Here is a 17902-nt window from a genome sequence, read left to right as displayed (position 1 = left end):
CTGGGACTAAAAAAATCAAGATGTGCTCCTCCACTAAAACCTCCACTGTCCAATTGGAATTGCAGTCTAGACAATCTAAGGAAAAGTGAGGGCCATATTCTGAAAAACATGTCGCTCTCAGTAGTTATAAACTCTTTTCACCGAAATGCTGTTTGATCCTCATCCTGAGAGCATATTTTTAAAAATCTCCAAAGCTCACCACTCATTATTAATAACCCAACAGTTTTATCAAGACTGTGGGTTATAGCAAAGATGCCTCTGCTGTGTCCTTGCTCTCTCTGCAAGCTTTTTACCAGGTGCTGGACTGGAGACTTGCTGGGTGCTAGACCACAGTGATTTGGTCATAGCTGAATGTGAAGATGGCCGGCTGTTCTTTCAGAAGGAACCTGGCTGGAGTTCCTATTGCTCAAAGCTCCAGCTTGCAGCATTGGGCTAGAGCTGATGGAAGGAGAGCTGTTACCATTCTGTTCCACATGAATGCTACATTGTGAAAGAAAGATCTGACTTGGGCAACAAGGTAGTGTTCAAGGCGTCTTAGAGGGCCTAACCAGAACTCACCAGCTGTAGCATAGAACTCCCTCAAGTGCAGATGCTGGACCTCTGCAGCAGAAATTTCTCAAGCTGTTTAGTAGAATAGAAATGAAAATTCCCCATCCCATCCTTAACCTATTATCATCAGATAGCTCAGGGCAGGGGAAGGGAGTAGACAGAAACCCGATTTTAAAACAAACTCTAGAATAACTGATGTCTGCACGTTGGAGAACTGATGTGCAGGACATGATCCACATGCCTCCTCATAAAACACCCGGAGAAGCAGCTATTGTGGATCAAGACTCCTGTCCATAGTCTTCACCGAGCAGCACAGGCAGTGGAACAGAAGCTTCAGGTTTGTCTTCACCGGTCCAACTGTGATATCCAGAGGACAGGAATCATGTCTGCTCTTCACTGATGCTCCTCATTCCCAGGGCCACACAACACAGAAAGTGTCGGCTGTAAGCAGAGCCAGGCTAGTAGCAGCCAGGAATAGGTCGGCCACCTAGGTGAGTGGTGCCTAGTTGGTCTTCTTGGAGATCTCAGCCATCCTCATAACCTTTCAAGAACTCATTCATGTGAAAAACTGGAAAACGTCCTGCTTACCTGCAATTACTAAATCCAGTGAGGTTCCGATGCCCCCAGTCTAGAATTGTACCTTCCCCCTAAATCCTGCTGGGAGTCTCAGGAGAGGGTGTGATATGCCTAAGGTACTCTCTGTGATGTTCTGCATGGCGAACACTTGTTTCTGGTGACTGTGGTCACACAGGAATCGTTACCCACTTGACACGACAGGAGAAAACAGGTCATAGATTAACTGGCAGCCACATAGTGCATATGTGTGGTAATGTGGGGGGAAGGGTAGCACGCAGATAAATTATCTGCCCAAGTGCACGCTGAGTGGATGCAGATCACCGGCCGAGCACCTGGGGGCGGGACTTTAAACCCTGGACTAAAGCCACTCCTTAGGCTCCGGGATATCTGCTGGCAGGTGCACTGAGGTTGTACACAGCACGTGTGTTTGATGATGCAGTCCAATTGGGGAGTGGATAAAGTGCGTTTATTTTCTTCTATGTTTGTTTTTGTAAAAAGGAGAAAGGAAGCAAAAGACTCCTTCCTTCCAGACCCAGTGTCCACTGAGCTTGGAGTGGGTGGAGTAGGGACCAGCCCCCTAGGAGAAGGTGTAGGAATAGAAGGCAATGGCATTGGCGCTATAGTCCATGGGGAAGAGGTGCCCGATGTGCCTGGCCCCTAGGCTGGCCCCTCCCAGAGCGGAGGAGTGCCTCAGCTTCATCAGGGTGAAGCTGGAGAAGAAGTTCTGAGCCTGGATCTCTCTGCCCTGGGTCAGCGCCAAAAGAAAACCTGGAGGGAAGAACACAAGGACAGAGGTAAGAGGAGACCAGCAACCTGTACGGGGGCCAGGAAGGAAGAGAGACAAGGACACCCAGACCCGGAGGTACTCCTGTAGAGGTGCTGGAGGGGCCTACATGCCAAGTCCCCAGCACACAGGGTGCACTGGGTACTTGGGTATTGGAGCCTGAAAAATCGTGGGTACTGGAGCCAGTAGCACAGGGGGCCTGTCCTCCTCTCAGCTCCAAAGGACCCAATGCCAGGAATTCCATGGTAGGAATGGGAGTCCTTGAGCTACTTCAGAATGTCCATTGGAAACCATCCAACTGCCTGGCATAAGGCTGCCAGGGCTAAGCAGCCAGGCCTCTTTTCTTCCGGCTAGAATTATGTTGACTAGGGATGTCCCCACAGGTTATCACGTGCCAGTCAGTGCTCCAATTTTAAGTTTGATCTGTCTTTAACTTTTAAAAAGTGGCTGTGATTCAATAAATCATTTGGAACACAACATGTTTTCAAGAGTTCAAGGAAGGTGGATGGGACGTCATTAAAGGGCTCAATGGCAGAGTGAGGTTGAGGGCCTTAGATGGGAGCATCAGTGGCCTGTCTAGGCCTCAGGGTCCAGGAAGCAGGTTCTCTCTGGGGCAAGCAACTTTCCTGGGCCACCTCCTTTCCAGCCCCGTCCCCTGCTCTTGCCCTTCCAGCCTCCCCGCAGGCTCACCTTCCTTCAGCAGCTCCCAGCTCTTCCACACGGAACCCACGCAAAGGATGGGGAGTCCAATCTCGCCCTGGAACAAGACCTAGGTGGAGAGCAGAAAATGGATACGGGGGCCAACCTAGCCTCTCCAGTGCTGAAGCAGGGAGTCTCCTATGAGCAACCCACCCTATCCCAGTGACTCACCCTCAAGCCAAGAAACAGAAGATAGACTCAGGAAAGGGAAAAAAAAAGGAGGAAAATAGGAGAGACTCAGAAAGGCCAAGGAGAGAAGAGGAAGGAAAAAGCGTTGAGCAACAATAGAGAGGAAGGAAAGAGAGAAGTGAGGGAAATTAACAGAAACATGACTGAACTGAAATGAACTGAAAAAAAGGGGACAGGCTGGGCACAGTGGCTCATGCCTGTAATCCTGGCACTTTGGGAGGCCAAGGTGGGTGGATCACTTGCGGTCAGGAGTTCAAGACCTACCTGGCCAACATGGCAAAACCCTGTCTCTACTAAAAATACAAAAATTAGCTGGGCGTTGTGATGCGCGCCTGTAATCCCAGCTACTGGGGAGGCTGAGGCACGAGAAACACTTGAACCTGGGAGATGGAGTGGGAGGCAGAGGCTGCAGTGAGCCAAGATCGCGCTACTGCACTCCAGCCTGGCTGACAAGAGTGAGACTGTGTCTCAAAAAAATAAACAATAAAATAAAAAAAAAAAAAAGAAAGGGGACAGCACACACACACACACATTAAACCAATACACTATATATAAATACAGATTACAGGTCAATTACAGAGGTGGGCATTTGACCAAAGAACTTTTTTGTTACAGACATTCTGCAGAATGTTTCTCAGACCCTAAGTTCATTTAAAATAGTATCCAATTTACACAGGGTTTGATGGGATAGTCCCATCCCCAGTGGGAAAGGACCACCCCTCGCCCAGCAGCTCCCCACCTTCACTCCCACCTCAACTTACCGGGTCAATCTCGGGCAACACTGCTACGATGTGTCTGCCCAGCATCTCCCCAGCCTTCCTGAAGATATAGCGGGAAAGGGGGTCTCCCTGCTGAGCACCTGGGGTAGGGAGGATGGAAGAACGGAACTGGTGAGAAATGAGGGAGCTGCCATTCCTGGGCTATTCTCTCTCTGTTGCAAGGCAGCCACCATGGGAGCACCCTGAGCTAGCAGGACTCTACTGCAGGATGGATGCCTGCCTCGTGGCAGGTGGAGAAGCAAGTCTCCACTGACAAACAGCTCTGGGGACCCAGGACCCTAGATGAACAGCTGGATGGGACTCCTGTCAGTGCCCTCCACCCACTTCTAACAATCTGTTGTTGGTTAGCCTGTTCCTGGCTCTTTTCTAGAGGGGACTCAGTCCAGCAGGATCGAAGAGAGCCCTAGAATGCCCTGAGGCTGCAGGAACCCAAATTAAGGCAGGACGAACCTTACAGTGGAGAAAGAGCAATGTACAGATATACAAGCCCTCTGTTCAGCATCTCCTGACACCGAACAAAATATGCCTAACATCTCTATAATACCCTAGTTCTTTGAGTATAATTGGCAGGAAAAAAAAGTTATAGATTTGTCCAAAGGACAACTGCTTCATAAATTCCTCAGAAACAGGCATACAGCCTACACAAGCCATGACAGCTATTAAAGAGAAAAACACAGGTAATACAAAACTGTCAACACAACCCACATGCCCTTCTGCCTCCACCCCAAGGCCCACCAGCACCAAGGCCAGTGGTAGCAGAGAACTGAGGTCACTCGGTGAGAGGAAAATTGTTGTCCAGTCCTGTCTGAACCCCATTCAATCTCCCAATTGGGGATCTTTGAAGAACAAAGCCACATAAAACCCACCCCACCTCCAGTACCTTCTGCAATTTTCCGGCAAAACCCAGCAAACCTGCATTTATCAAAGTCCCTATACAGGTGAGTGAGTATTCCTAGCCGATCTGGCACCTGAGAGGAGAAAGGGCACAAGAGAGTCATCAGAAGCAAAAGAAAATCCAAATCTGCCCACCAAAGCTGGCCTTCTTAATGTCTCTACTGTTGGAAAAGCTAGAATAATTTTTTTTTAACTCCAAAGTACAAGGATTTGAGATTTCTCATTTGAGAAAAGTTATTTGTTTTCTCTAACATGGACTTCATTTTTCTTATAGATTAGTTTGAAGGCAGCACATAGAACAGAATTGTGTTCACCAAAGTGTTTCTTGTAGTTTCTTGAGCTGTTCTTTTTTTTGTAATTTTTTTTTTCCTTTTTAGAGACAAGGTCTTGCTGTTACCTAGGCTGGCCTTAAGCAATCCTCCCACGTCAGCCTCCTGAGTAGCTGGGTTGGGATGTTCTTGAAAAGATTTCTTTGGTCAAAGGAATCTAAGGAATATTGCATATTGTAACTCTCCCTTGGGGAGTCACAATGCACATTAGCAAATTAAAGGCTCTGAGAAGTCCTGCAATCAAGAAATCAATTTGTTTCTCCCAAAACTTATTTGACCACAGAAGGCAGGTCCTTCCAATCCCAACAAACTTACACATCTTTGACACCTCTAAGGTCCTGAGGAACCAACAATTCCCCAGAATCCTTTTTTTTTTTTTTTTTTTGAGACAGTCTCCCTCTGTCGCCCAAGCTGGAGTACAGTGGTACGAATCTCAGCTCACTGCAACCTCCGCCTCCCAGGTTCAAACAATTCGCTGCCTCAGTCTCCTGAGTAGCTGAGATTACAGGTGCCCGCCACCACATCCAGCTAATTTTTGTATTTTTAGTACAGATGGGGTTTCACCATGTTGGCCAGGCTGGTCTTGAACACCTGACCTCAAGTGATCCGCCCACCTTGGCCTCTCAAAGTGCTGGGATTACAGGTGTGAGCCACCGTACTCGTCCCCCAAAATACATTTTTTTTTTTTTTTGAGACAGAGTCTCGCTCTGTCGCCCAGGCTGAAGTGCAGTGGCACGATCTCAGCTCACTGCAAGCTCTGCCTTCCGGGTTCACGCCATTCTCCTGCCTTAGCCTCCTGAGTAGCTGGGACTACAGGCGCCTGCCACCACGCCTGGCTAATTTTTTGTATTTTTAGTAGAGACAGGGTTTCACCGAATTAGCCAGAATGGTCTCGATCTCCTGACCTTGTGATCGGCCCGCCTCGGCCTCCCAAAGTGCTGGGATTACAGGCATGAGCCACCGTGCCCGGCCCAGAATACACTTTAAGTAAATGTCTGAGGGAGTGGGTGGTAAAACTTGAGCACCTACAGCAATGTAGTAAGCATGTTATATACTATCTCATTTGATCTTTGTAACAACCCTATAAGAATGACTAAAGGATAGAAGAGGGAGCAGCAGACCTATCAGTAGAGTTTGGAACCAATTGACTGAGTTGGGATAGCTTAACAGTTACTAACTGCACCTCCTATGACAACTGCTCATCAAGTGATTTCTCTGCCTGGTCCCCTCCTATTCCTCACCTTGGCCTAGCCGGGGCTCCTCTTTCATCATCAATCCCTCAGCCCTGATAATCTAGGCCCTACTTCCCAGCATCTCTATTTTCCTTCCTTGGTCCTGGTCCCAGCCCCAGCCCCAGCCCACCTAAATGGCTGGAGAGGAAGACTAACTGGGCCTCATAGGTAACTACCAAATAAACTCAACAACCTTGTCCTCTCCCTTTCACCTTCTCTCCCGCCTTTTACTTCTGGTTCTGCTAAAGGCAGGTGTTTCCTAACTTACCACAAAAGAACACGGCACAAACAAGGAGGAGTCAATCCCCAGTGCCCTGGGGAGGAAGATGCATCTCCCCTAGAACTCTCCCTGTCCACCTCTTCAGGGGCTCTCTTGACCCTTCCAGGCCAGAAGCAGCTCACAGCCCAGTGCATGCGTTCATACTCTACCTGCTGTCTCTGCCCTCCGACCTCACCCTGAACTTTTCATTCTAGCCTAGAACGCCATCTGCTTTCACTTCCCAGCAGATTCTAGCTGCCCAATAATGAAGTCTGCCTAATCACTTGTCCCCAAACCACCCCTTCCTCATGACTGACACCCTCCTAGAATGCACCACCCTGTCCTAGAATGCACCTCCTAGAATGCACCACCCTGTCCTAGAATGCACCTTCTAGAATGCACCACCCTGTCCTAGAATGCACCTCCTAGAATGCACCATCCTCACCTACGACTTCACCCTGCAACTCAGACCCACAGCTCATCCTATTTCCTGCCCACCCGCCCAGGCCCTCCTCTGCATCCACTCTTACTTGGAGTGATTCACTGCCCTACCCCAGGTGTGCATGCTTCCTGGGAGCACGAGGAGTACCTGGAAATAGTTGAACATGGCCTGTTTGATGGAGCCGATATCATGAGGAGCCGCCTCTAGGTTGTCGATGGAGTCAAACACTATTTTCACCGCTTGGTGTGCGATCCAGTAGGCTGCAGGGAGCAGAGAGGGCTAAGAAGATGGGAGCAGTCACCCTGAGCTCATGAGGAAGGAAACTCAGATCCAGACAGGTTAGTGATCTGCTTGAGTTTTATACAGATTAGGTTTCCTGATTCCCAGCCAGGGGTGGCAGGGGGTGGGAGAGGGCGGTGGGGAGGTCTCTAATCAAATGGTACCTGACTGACCAAGATAAGAGAAAGTTGGAGGGGGAAGACAGAATAGGTGAGGCTGTGTCACACCAGCTGCTACCCAAGGATAAGACAAGGTCAGTCTGTTGTCACAAATACCACTGGAGTCACTGCCATGAACTGGACCTCAAGGGCCCCTGTGAAAATATACACATGCTACTTGGAGAGCGGTGATGGTGGGAAGGGCTTCTACACCCTTTCCCCTAGCAGACTGGTATGCCATCTCCTGACATCTATGGCCTTACCCTCAGTTTCAACTCCTCCCTAAGGACAGCAAGTCAGCACAGGCAGGCCCCTGTGCTGAGGGATGAATCTGAGTCCTGGGTGCAAGTCACTGCTGGAGAGCAGGGTCAGCAGCTAGTCCAGCCTTTGCACCTCTATGATCTCGGTCATGATCCTGCACATGGAATGGCCGGTTCAGGAGTTGTCCCCAGGAAGCCCCAAGGGCTCCGTGAGCCAAGGGTAGGGAGAGAAAGACAGGGAATGAAGGAAGGGGCAGATCCAGGACCAGGAGCTGGGCCAGTCAGTGAGCTCACCTGAACCCTCATCACCCATCATATGGCCCCAGCCACCGCAGCCACTCTCAGAGCCATCAGGGTTGATAAGCCTGCAGTTGGAGCCTGTTCCAGCTATGAGCACAACTCCACCTGGGGAAAGGGAATAGGAGGCTCGGTGCGGCCAAGGCCTAGCACAGAGCAACAGCTTGCTGCTGTGGAAAGACAGGACAGAAACTAGCCCCAGGCAAGCGATCACCACCCAGTCCTGTAGAGGAGAAAACAGGGCCCAGCTAGTTTCCTGCCTGAGGGTGAGGGCCTGGATCTTAGAAAAACTCCAATCCCATAATGCCCTTGTCTAGGGGGACAAAGAGAAATGCAAGCCTGCACCTCTTAGAGGGAATGCGGCTTCTTGCCCAGCCGGTTTTCCAGTGACTCTACTTGCTTTACTGAGATTGTGCTAGACCTGTTCTCAGTGATATTCACTCATACCCTAAACCATCTTATGAATACAACTACCTCTATTTTATAGATGAGGAAACGGAAACTCAAGAGAGTTTTGGAACGTCATCAACATGGTATAGCAGGCAAAACAGGAACTGGGATTCAAACACCAATCCCATGACACCAACACTCTTTACACTATCACGGGCCACCCCACTTCCTCCTCAGCACTGACAGCTTTCACAGTCTGCCTTCCTCACCACACCGCCCCCAGGGGTTCCCTCATCTGCAGGGGAGTTATGTTTGACTCCACTCCTTGATTCCCATCAAGAGACCTTTCTTGCCCTCCCTCCTGCTGCCTGGTCCTTGCTCTGGCAGAGACTTAAACTACTGAAGGAGTCGAGGGGAACATAAGAGAGGCTGCCTTCTGGATATTTGCAGAACAAGTTTTGTCAGCTGTATCTAGGGGGCTTTCCCAAAAAAACCAGTTCTCACTCTCACCCCTCCCTCCACTTCCTCACCATCCGGTGTAGCTGTGGCGATGGAGCCGGCGGCATCGGTGGTGATTAAGTAGCTTTCACTCAGGTAGGGAAATCGGTCCCTCAGCTCCTCGATCAGGATCCTCCCCGCGTCCTCCTGATCCCCACCGCTCAGAGATAGGCCCTAGGCCACGTGGGAGGTGAACGAGTGTGCAGAGCCCCAGCCCCAGCTCTTTTCTCAACCCCCTCCCCGTCCTGATGCCTGATTCCTGTTCTCCCCATCTGGCCATTCGCTGCTCACCCAGCCCGTCCTCCTTTCACCCCACACAATGAACCCTCAGAAGGCTGTGGTTATAAGAACAACCTGGACTGGGGATGGACAGAAGAAAGATGGATTCCACAATGCCAGCTTTGGAGCTTGGGAGGGCAGTAGTGCTCTTAACAGAAAGAGCAGGCAGCGGGGCAAGGTGAGGGGCGATGGAGAGGTAAGTTTGGTTTGGAACACATGGGGTTTGCCCATGGCTGCAGAACATCCCACATGTATGTCCAGGGAGTGGCTGGAGCTACTGCAACTTGGGAGAAAGATTTGAAGCAGGAGTAATAATAGCTAACATTTAATGAGTGCTTACAGGTCAGGCTCTATACTAACCGCTTTGCAATGTATCATGTCATTTTATCTTCCCAACAACTCTGAGGTAGCTACTATCCACATTTTCCAAATGAGGAAACTGAGGCTTAGAGAAGGTAAGTAACCTACACATGGTTACTCAGATACTGAGCAGCAAAGCTGGGATTCAAACCAAGGTCTTGGCAGCTCTCCAAAGCCTGTGCTCTTCCAACACACTTGTAGTTTGTAGGTGGCAACTGAAGCCATGAGACTGGGTGAGATTATGACGGTTTCGACACCAGGGACTAAGTCTTGGAGGTCCTTCCCTCTACAGTCATCAAACTCATCCAGTTCAAACTTGCTAGCTGTCTCAGTGTCACTGATGGCTGAATTCCCCGGCTCCACCCCAGACTCACCAAGCTTCGCAGCGGTACCAGAGGATCCAACCCTGCTTTCCGTTTGGCCCTGTTCACCATCTCATTGATCCTCTCCACACACTTGTCTGTCCCGATCAGCTGGCCCCAATCAAGGGAAGAAGGAGTTACAAAGGCTTACAGAAGCTACGTTGCCCCTACAGGCTGCTCTATGAGCCCCAGCCACCACCTCAACAGGAATTACAGAGAATAAAATCAGAACCAAGCCCTCTGATCCCCTCAGTATGGTTTTTACCCAGTGGTTTGTGCTCAGTCCATCTGCTTCTGCCAGGATCTTCCCATCCTCCGAGACTAAAAGGACCTTGGACCGTGTGCCTCCCCTACAGAACACAAGAGGGCACTTGGTCTTGCTCAGAAAAAAACTCACAGAGAGAACTAAGCTTGTGCTGTCCACACTGGCAGAGCCCAGTGTGATGGAAGATACAGTTTCAACAAACTCAATCACCACTCCCAAACCCGCCTCTATGGTTCAGTGTTTGCGTGCTCTTTAACTGAAACATAATTCTCACTCCTCTTCCCTTAGGGATGTCCTTATCCTGCAAAACTCTACTTATACTTCACCTAGTCCTTGAAACCTTTCCTGAGGTGTGGCCCACCCCCACGAATTAGTTAAGTCTCCATTAGTCAAACCTTCACAGTGCCTCTAAAGTTATTAAGGACTCCTCTGTATGAAGAGTGTGTTCAGAGGCTTTGTGTCCACCTCTTACTAGACTTCAAGTTCCACTGGGTCAAGCTCCTGATCACTTACCCTCTCAGCACTAGCACAGGAGCTGGCACGGGCAATGCTCAGCAAACACTCCTAAGAAAAATGGCACATCTCTCTGCTTCCTTCACAATAGCTAAAGACTGCCTTTCAAGATCCAGGTGTCTTTAAGACACCTTTGCGAGAAATGCTGACCACATGACAGGGTGAGTTCATACATACTTAAGCAAGTAAACCTTCAAATGTTGATTACTGGAGGGTCACGATAGTTCACAGGGAGATCTGTGGTGGTGGGATATATGTTTCCTTATTGATCATTACTTTTAGGAATGGAAGAAGAGGACACTGAAGACCGCTCATCAAACTCGAAGAGGACATGAAATTTCAAGGGGGTAGTTAATACATGAGTTGGCAGATTCAACATCCAAAAGAATGTCTTGACGAACTGGAAGAAACGGGTCATATCTTACAGATGACTATAACAAGGACAAATGCAGACTTCTATACTGTTTGTTTTGTTTTGTTTTGTTTTGTTTTTAAGTGCTACAGATCCAGGATGGGAAAGACCATTCCTAATAATTCATGGGAAAAGACTGTGGAGTCTGTGAATCAGCAGTGGGGTGTGGCTGCTAGAAAAGTGAAAACAATCACAGATTCGAAAGTACAGTGCTCTGGCTGAGAGGACAGCCACCCCCATTATTCCCTGATTTGACACACTCAGATTCACAGACTGTTGCCACTGACAGGGACGTAGCGATCTTATTTATCCCTATCCTCACTTTGCACATATGTAGCCCAGAGAGGGTAAATATCTTGCCCATAGTCATACCCAGGGGCAGAACTATTACAAAAAGTTCAGTAAACAAGCTTCTGAGCAGAAAAATGCAATCTAGTGAAAGCAGCATGGCAGGCCAACAGGGATGGAGCGTTTTTCAGACATCAGGACAACCTAGCACTCTGGCTCACAGCTGCTCCAGCTCCCGGATAACCTCCAACCAAGATCTCTGTCCCGCTTTTCCCCACCCCCACTCCCACTCCCCACCCTGCCCCCGCTCAGCAATTTCACACCTGACACCTGTTCTGCAAAACTCTGTCCGAGGTCAGGAATAGGAAAAAGGCGCTGCTTCCCCAGCTGAAGACAGCTGAGTGGGTGTTTCGTGGGAGAAAGGGGCGTGGTTCCGCCAAGAAACACAAAGGATCCCCCACCCGGGGTGTGGCTATTGCACACGCAGAGTACCCGTAAGGCATACCGCCGCGCGCTGCAGGGCGCCCCTGCGCGTGCACACACCTCTTCTCCGCAAGGTCCCGCCGACCAAAGTGCCCGGACGCCGTGGCTCAAGGCCACCAGCTTGCCAGCCTGGCCACGGCCTTCCGCCCCACCCTCGGGCCCAGGCTCCCTCAGCCGGGCCGCACTCACCCCTCTATACCCCCATAGATCGCGGCCATGCTGCTGCTACCGTCGCCGCTGGTCCCGCCGTTTGCTTCCCTCCCTGCCTGACGCCTCCCTCCCTCCAGCTGGCTGGGCACCGCCCAGTGTCCCGAAAGCTCCCGCGCAGCCAGCTACCGCCCAGTGCGCGTGCGCATGGGCGAGGCGGGGCGCCGGTAGGAGTTGTGGATCGCTGAGTTCCTCAGGCTGGCGTCTCCCCCGGGTCGCGCGACTGCGGTCCGCAGCGGCCCCTCCCGTCCTCCTGGATCCTGCTTCTAGAGATGGACACTAATCCCAAGAGGAGGAACCAAGGAGGGGTATCTAGGTCCGTCGGACTCTTAGGACACGTCACTGCCCTGCCTGCCCCTTAGCGCCCGGAAGTTGCTGGCAGCCCCGCGTTATATTGCGCGTGCGCATTGCTCTTGGCCGCGTAGATTGTGACGCACGCTCGACCAGACCCCGGCGAAGCTGTGGGCTCAGGGACCTGCGCTCATAAGCCTGTTACATAAATTACTGTAGTGTTTAACCGAACATCTGCCACGCGATGGCGAGTCACACGGCACACACGAACACACGCTCAGATTGTTGCCCTGCGCTCGTGTGAATGTAGGGATCCGGGAGGAATTGGGAACTAAACAGAGACAAGCCCTCCAGGCGGTCCCGGCAGCCCTGAGGAGGGAGCCTTCACCTCTTACTACCCACCCAGTTTACTTCTTGTGGAGGATGTTTGCAGGGACATAGGCTACTGGGGGAACTGGCAGTTACGGCTTTACAAGTTTTTTATTGCCTTTCAACCCCCATTCCGCTCCCTTTCCTTGCACTGCGTCGGGAAAGGGAATGGGATCCCTAGGGGTGCAAACACAGGCCAGGTCAGGGAGAGCTGTGGCTCCTGAGGGCCTCCTCTGGCTCCTCCGGGCAGTTCTCGGCCCGCAGGGAGCAGCTTCACGGGCCAGAAGGGGCGGTCAGCTGCCCTTGGCATCTCTTAGGGGAAATCAGCTGGCCTGTCGCCGGTCGAACTCTGTCCCCCTTGACTGCCTGCCATCTTCTGGTGGAGAAACCCTAATAGGCTGCTGTGTCTGGTTATGCTTTAGTGAGAAAATTGTGCTTTTTAAGCTTCCTCATTTCCTACCGTACCACGTTGTAATTCACAGAAGTAAAAAGTAAATCGCTACATGATAGACTCTATATCATGTATTCATTTATAGAATATGTGTATATCATATATTCTATATCAGATGGAGAATGTAATAGAAGAGGGTAGGATTTTTTTATGCCTACCTACGACATTTTTTATTCACAGCACATTAGAGCTGGAAGATTATCCAAGACACATATTTTTAGAATTACAGAGTTAATAGATTCTGGTGCAATTAAACTGGGCAGGATTTTTGGAGACTAGATTGTAGGTGGATTTTGAAATACGTGTTTCTCTCCTGTACTACTGCAATGAGCCATAGGGCCTATGTGTATGATAATATTAAGTTTGTCTTTGTATTGCTTGTTTAGGCAAGCAAGTAAAAGGGAAAGTGCCTAGGTTTAAGACAAGAATTGAGTTGACCATTTACTAGCTGGATGATCTTGGGTGACTTACAGGTAATTGCTGCAGCCTGTCCTCTACAAAATGGAAATGATAAACATCCACCTGCTGGGGCTAACGCAAGATTTAAATGCCGAATGACTTTTGGAAATCATAAAGTCCTTCACAGATCTTAACTAACTTGTATTTACATTACCAATTAGTGTGTGCTGTCCTACACAGTATCCATATGTGATTACTGAGCACTTGAAATGTGGTTAGTCCAAAATGAGATATCCTGTCAGTGTAGAATACACACAGGATTTCAAAGACTTAGTACCAAGAAAAGAGTGTAAAATACCTCATTAGTCACTATTATATAAATCACATGTTGAGATGATAACATTCTGGATATAGTAGGTCAAGATTATAGATTAGTAAAATTAATTTTGCCAATTTATTAATTACCTTTTTTAGTGTTGCTACTAGGATATTTAAAATTTTGACCCACGTTGTATTTCTGTTGTAAAACCCTGTTGTCTCCATCTGGACCATAATATTTCTAGGTCACTGAGTGCCTATTTATGAAATAAATAATGGCCAATAATTGATTTAAAGAAGAAATGGCATTGAATAAATAAAATACATTGATGTTGTATATTATAATTGTATAGAGCTCTTTTATGTACCTTTAACTTGTTTTATATGTACCTTTATCTTGTTTGATCATCCTAAAAACCTTATGAGAATGACACTTTTTTTTTTTTTTTTTTTTGAGACAGAGTTTCACTCTGTGGCCCAGGCTGGAGTGCAGTGGCGCAATCTCAGCTCACTGCAACCTATGGTTCCTGGGTTCAAGTGATTCTCCTGCCTCCGCCCCTCAGCCTCCCAAGTAACTGGGACTACAGGGATGCGCCACCACGCCCAGCTAATTTTTGTATTTTTAGTAGAGACAGGGTTTCACCATGTTGGCCAGGCTGGTCTCGAACTCCTGACCTCAAGTGATCCACCTGCCTCGGCCTCCCAAAGTGCCGGATTATAGCGGTGAACCACTGCGGCAGGCCAAGAATGACAGATTTCTAATCACATACTACAAATGAGGAAACGGGAGGCTCTAAAATAAAAGTAATAAGCCTAGGCTCACACAAATAATATATGTGGCTTATTATGTGTGGGTAGTTAATATCAAGGGGAGGAAATTCAAGATGTTGCAATATAGCAGGGTATACAAGTGTACACTGGGCTTGCAACATCCAGTGGCTGCTCCCATGATGCTCACAAGGTTGATAAAGTTCTTTAAGAATCTGTAAGCCACAGTCTTCTCTGTCTTCTGTACGTTGTCCCTATGACCCCAGGGAGGCCATAGTTTGGGGAAAGAGTGGTAAGAGAGACAATAGGAAAATATCTTTCCTCACAAATCTACTTGCAATTTTGGGACAGATGACTTTTGGTCAGGGTCCTCAACAGATTTTGTTAACTTAATTCATGAAACACAGTGACATCTGTTTTTACTCACCACAAATAGCTTTGAGAGTGGTTTATAAACTATAAAGCATGGTGTCACAAACATGACGGGTAGCAAATGCCCAATTTGAGCTAAAGAAGGAAGCAAGCAAATTCCACAGCGGAAACTAAATTTACAGAACAGATCAGGAAGAGAAAGAGAAAATAAGGAGAAGTGAAACTGTGAACTGAGGAAGCAGGAATTGGACATGTAGTCAGGCGGCCTCAAAGAGATCTAGCCCTAGTCGGTCTTGCATTCGAAGTTGCCAGTACATGTGTGACCCCAGCACTGTGCTTTAAAATAATCTGGTAGGTCACTTACAGGGTGCCAAATGGGAAGGGAGAGTTTGGAGAAGGGAAACACTTAGAAGGCTGGACATTGGTCCAGGTGAGAGATGAACAAGCAAGTGATGGAGGTGGGGGTGGGGGACAGAGCAGGAGTCACGGGGAGGGAGCAAGGAGGGGGTCATGCTAACATCTGTTGATCTGGGATGAGGAAGTAGAGAGAGGCTGGAGTTCACTTTCCCACAATGAAAGAGGCAGAGGTGAGGGGCTTCCTTACCGAGGGTGGAGGTGGGACTCTGGGGCTGGCATCTGCAAAGCAAAGGAAAGACAGCCTACAGGACTGCCAGGACCAACCCAGAAGGGACAAGGGGTGCATGGGGTCCCCAGAGCACAGAGGCAGCCATACACAGCTGGTGTAAATGTTCTGTTCTTCAAGTCTCTTCAGCCATGTAAGGGAACTGAAAAAAAAGAGGGATCTTATCTGCCTTGATCTTAAATTGTTCTGAGGGATGTGGGGCCTCAGGCCAGGGCAGCAACCGGAGCAAATCCGGTTAGTTTACTCCCTCTTCTTTTCTGAGCGTGTGGGTGTGTATGTGTGAGTTTATATGCATGTCCTGGCTTGTGTCAATCTATGCGTAGGTGTGTATTTTTTTTTATATATTCGAACTTCTCTTTGTATATGTTTCTAAGTGACTGAATGTGTCTACAGATGCATGTAGTTGAGATGACGTCCTCATGTATTTTTCTATATTAATGTGTCTACAGATTTCAAGTTAACGTTTCAGTTCTCAAAGAAACCTAAGCAAGCCTGCATATTTAGGCACCTTTAGGCAGATGCGTAAATGTGCACCTGTAACTTACGCTGGAGCCAGCTCACACAGCTCACAAAGACCCAGTTTCATGTACAACTCTCCATCTTCCGTGAGGTATAATTATGTTGGTAGCTTGAAATCACCATGGTGGGAGTATTTACACCACAGAAATCGGTAACTGCTACAACTCAGGTTGTTATTGTTTCCAGAAAGCTGACTGTTAACACTTACCAGCACACCACTGGGTATATGCCTGTGAGAAAGCTCATGGTCTGTGTATATCAGTGTATAAGCACACACTGTATATGAAAGTGTGTACCTGTGTAGCGGCTCCAATGTTTTACAGACTGCAAACTCAGAGGTACAAAAAGATAACTTTTTCTACAACTAAACTTGATTTCTGACTCAATCCTCCCCTCTCCCTAAAAGCAGAAAGCTTAATCCAGTTAATCATTTACAGGTAAACTCAGTCATTTCAGGTTTCAACTGAGGTCCAACACTTGTCCTCCTCCTCTTGGCTCACTGGGGTGACATGTGACAGCCAGGGTTAAACAGCACTGCAGCAGTACTGAGGAGAGGCATCCACTAGCCTCTGCTGAGATGCGTAGTTTTCCCACTGGGGCATTTGGTCTCCTGACATCTCCTAAGATTCCCAAGGCACCATGAGCCCTCCAGTTGCCCAGTCTATACTGCCATTTTGGGAATGTGTCTCCTTGTCAGGTGTCAGGGATGTTTATATCTCTTTCGTAGTGCCTAACTATACAACACTCTGTAAGATAAAGTGTATGTCCATTTTATAGTGGCAGAAATGCTCTGAGGTTAGGGACCAGATTGCCACAACGCCCTGTGAATTATGGACACTAGTACGTGCTTTTGGTCATGATGGATTAGACATTGGTGCTTGAATAATCAGAATCCCCCATTCCATCACTGGACCCTGCACCAACTGTGACATCTCCTATGCTACGGTATAGCAGGAAACCCAAAAATAAGTGTACATGGAGAGACGGCTGGGAGGTGGAACCAATGTGAATTCTGTGGCATGTAAAACCAGTGGAATAAGTTTCACAGACCTCCCCTCCCGAGCCTGTCTGGTTCCTTTATCAGGATTTAGTTATCTGGCTTCTAGATGGAGCCCTGGTACTGAGCTACCAACATTGTGTGTCCCAGAAGAGAGAGGCAAATAACTCACAGCAGTGGGGTGGATTTTTCCAGAACAGACCTCCTCTGGAAGAGGTCTTGTGAAGTTGCTGCAAGGAAACGGTGGGCAAGGTTTAGAGGGAGGGGGATCTCTTCCAGGCGCCTGCCTTGCCCATTAGCAAATGTGCAGAACTCATAGTTCCCCCTTTTATAAAATTGTATTTTTTTTAAGAGATAGGGTCTCATTCTGTCTCCCAGGCTGGTGTGCTGTGGTGTAATCATAGCTCACTATAGCCTCCAGCTCCTGGGCTCAAGTGATACTCTTGCCTCGGCCTCCAAAAGAGCTAGGACTAGAAGCACGCACCACCACGCGAGGCTAATTTTTAAATTTTTTTTTGTAGAGATGAGGTCTCGCTTTGTTACCCAGGTTGGTCTTGAATTTCTAGCTTCAAGTGATCCTCCTGCCTCAGCCTCCCAAAGTGCTAGGATTACAGGGGTGAGCCACTGCACCTGGCTATATTTATTTTTAGAAAAAAATCAATAACTATAATTTTTCGAGATAACTTTAGATTCACATGCAGTTGAAAGAAATACTACAAAGAGATCTCAGTTTCCCCCAGTGGTAACATCTTTCACAACTACAATATCACTACTCAGATATTAACATAGATACAGTCTATCAATCTTTCAGTTTTCTCCTTTTTTTTTTTTCTGAGATGGAGTTTCACTCTTTCGTCCAGGCTGGAGTGCAATGGCACGATCTCGGCTCACCGCAACCTCCGCCTCCCAGGTTCAAGTGATTCTCCTGCCTCAGCCTCCCTAGTAGCTGGGATTACAGGCATGTGCCACCATGCCCGGCTGATTTTGTATTT

The 17902-nt window shown here is 48.5% G+C and overlaps 1 protein-coding gene across 1 annotated transcript; it reads right to left on the bottom strand.

Annotated features, from left to right (window-relative positions):
- Window positions 1–1569: 1569 nt before the first annotated feature.
- NAGK (N-acetylglucosamine kinase) lies at window positions 1570–11932 on the bottom strand. The gene is given in 10 exon segments (XM_011980641.1): window positions 1570–1893; window positions 2600–2678; window positions 3559–3656; window positions 4457–4544; window positions 6880–6992; window positions 7724–7834; window positions 8647–8788; window positions 9628–9726; window positions 9881–9965; window positions 11766–11932. Coding segments are annotated over 10 exon segments (1173 nt in total). The 3' UTR covers window positions 1570–1702.
- Window positions 11933–17902: the final 5970 nt, after the last annotated feature.

The sequence above is a fragment of the Mandrillus leucophaeus genome, unplaced genomic scaffold (genome assembly GCF_000951045.1).
Source record: "Mandrillus leucophaeus isolate KB7577 unplaced genomic scaffold, Mleu.le_1.0 Scaffold216, whole genome shotgun sequence".
Taxonomy (NCBI): domain Eukaryota; kingdom Metazoa; phylum Chordata; class Mammalia; order Primates; family Cercopithecidae; genus Mandrillus; species Mandrillus leucophaeus.
Note: the sequence above shows the minus strand (reverse complement) of the source record. Positions and strands in the feature narration are given on the sequence as shown.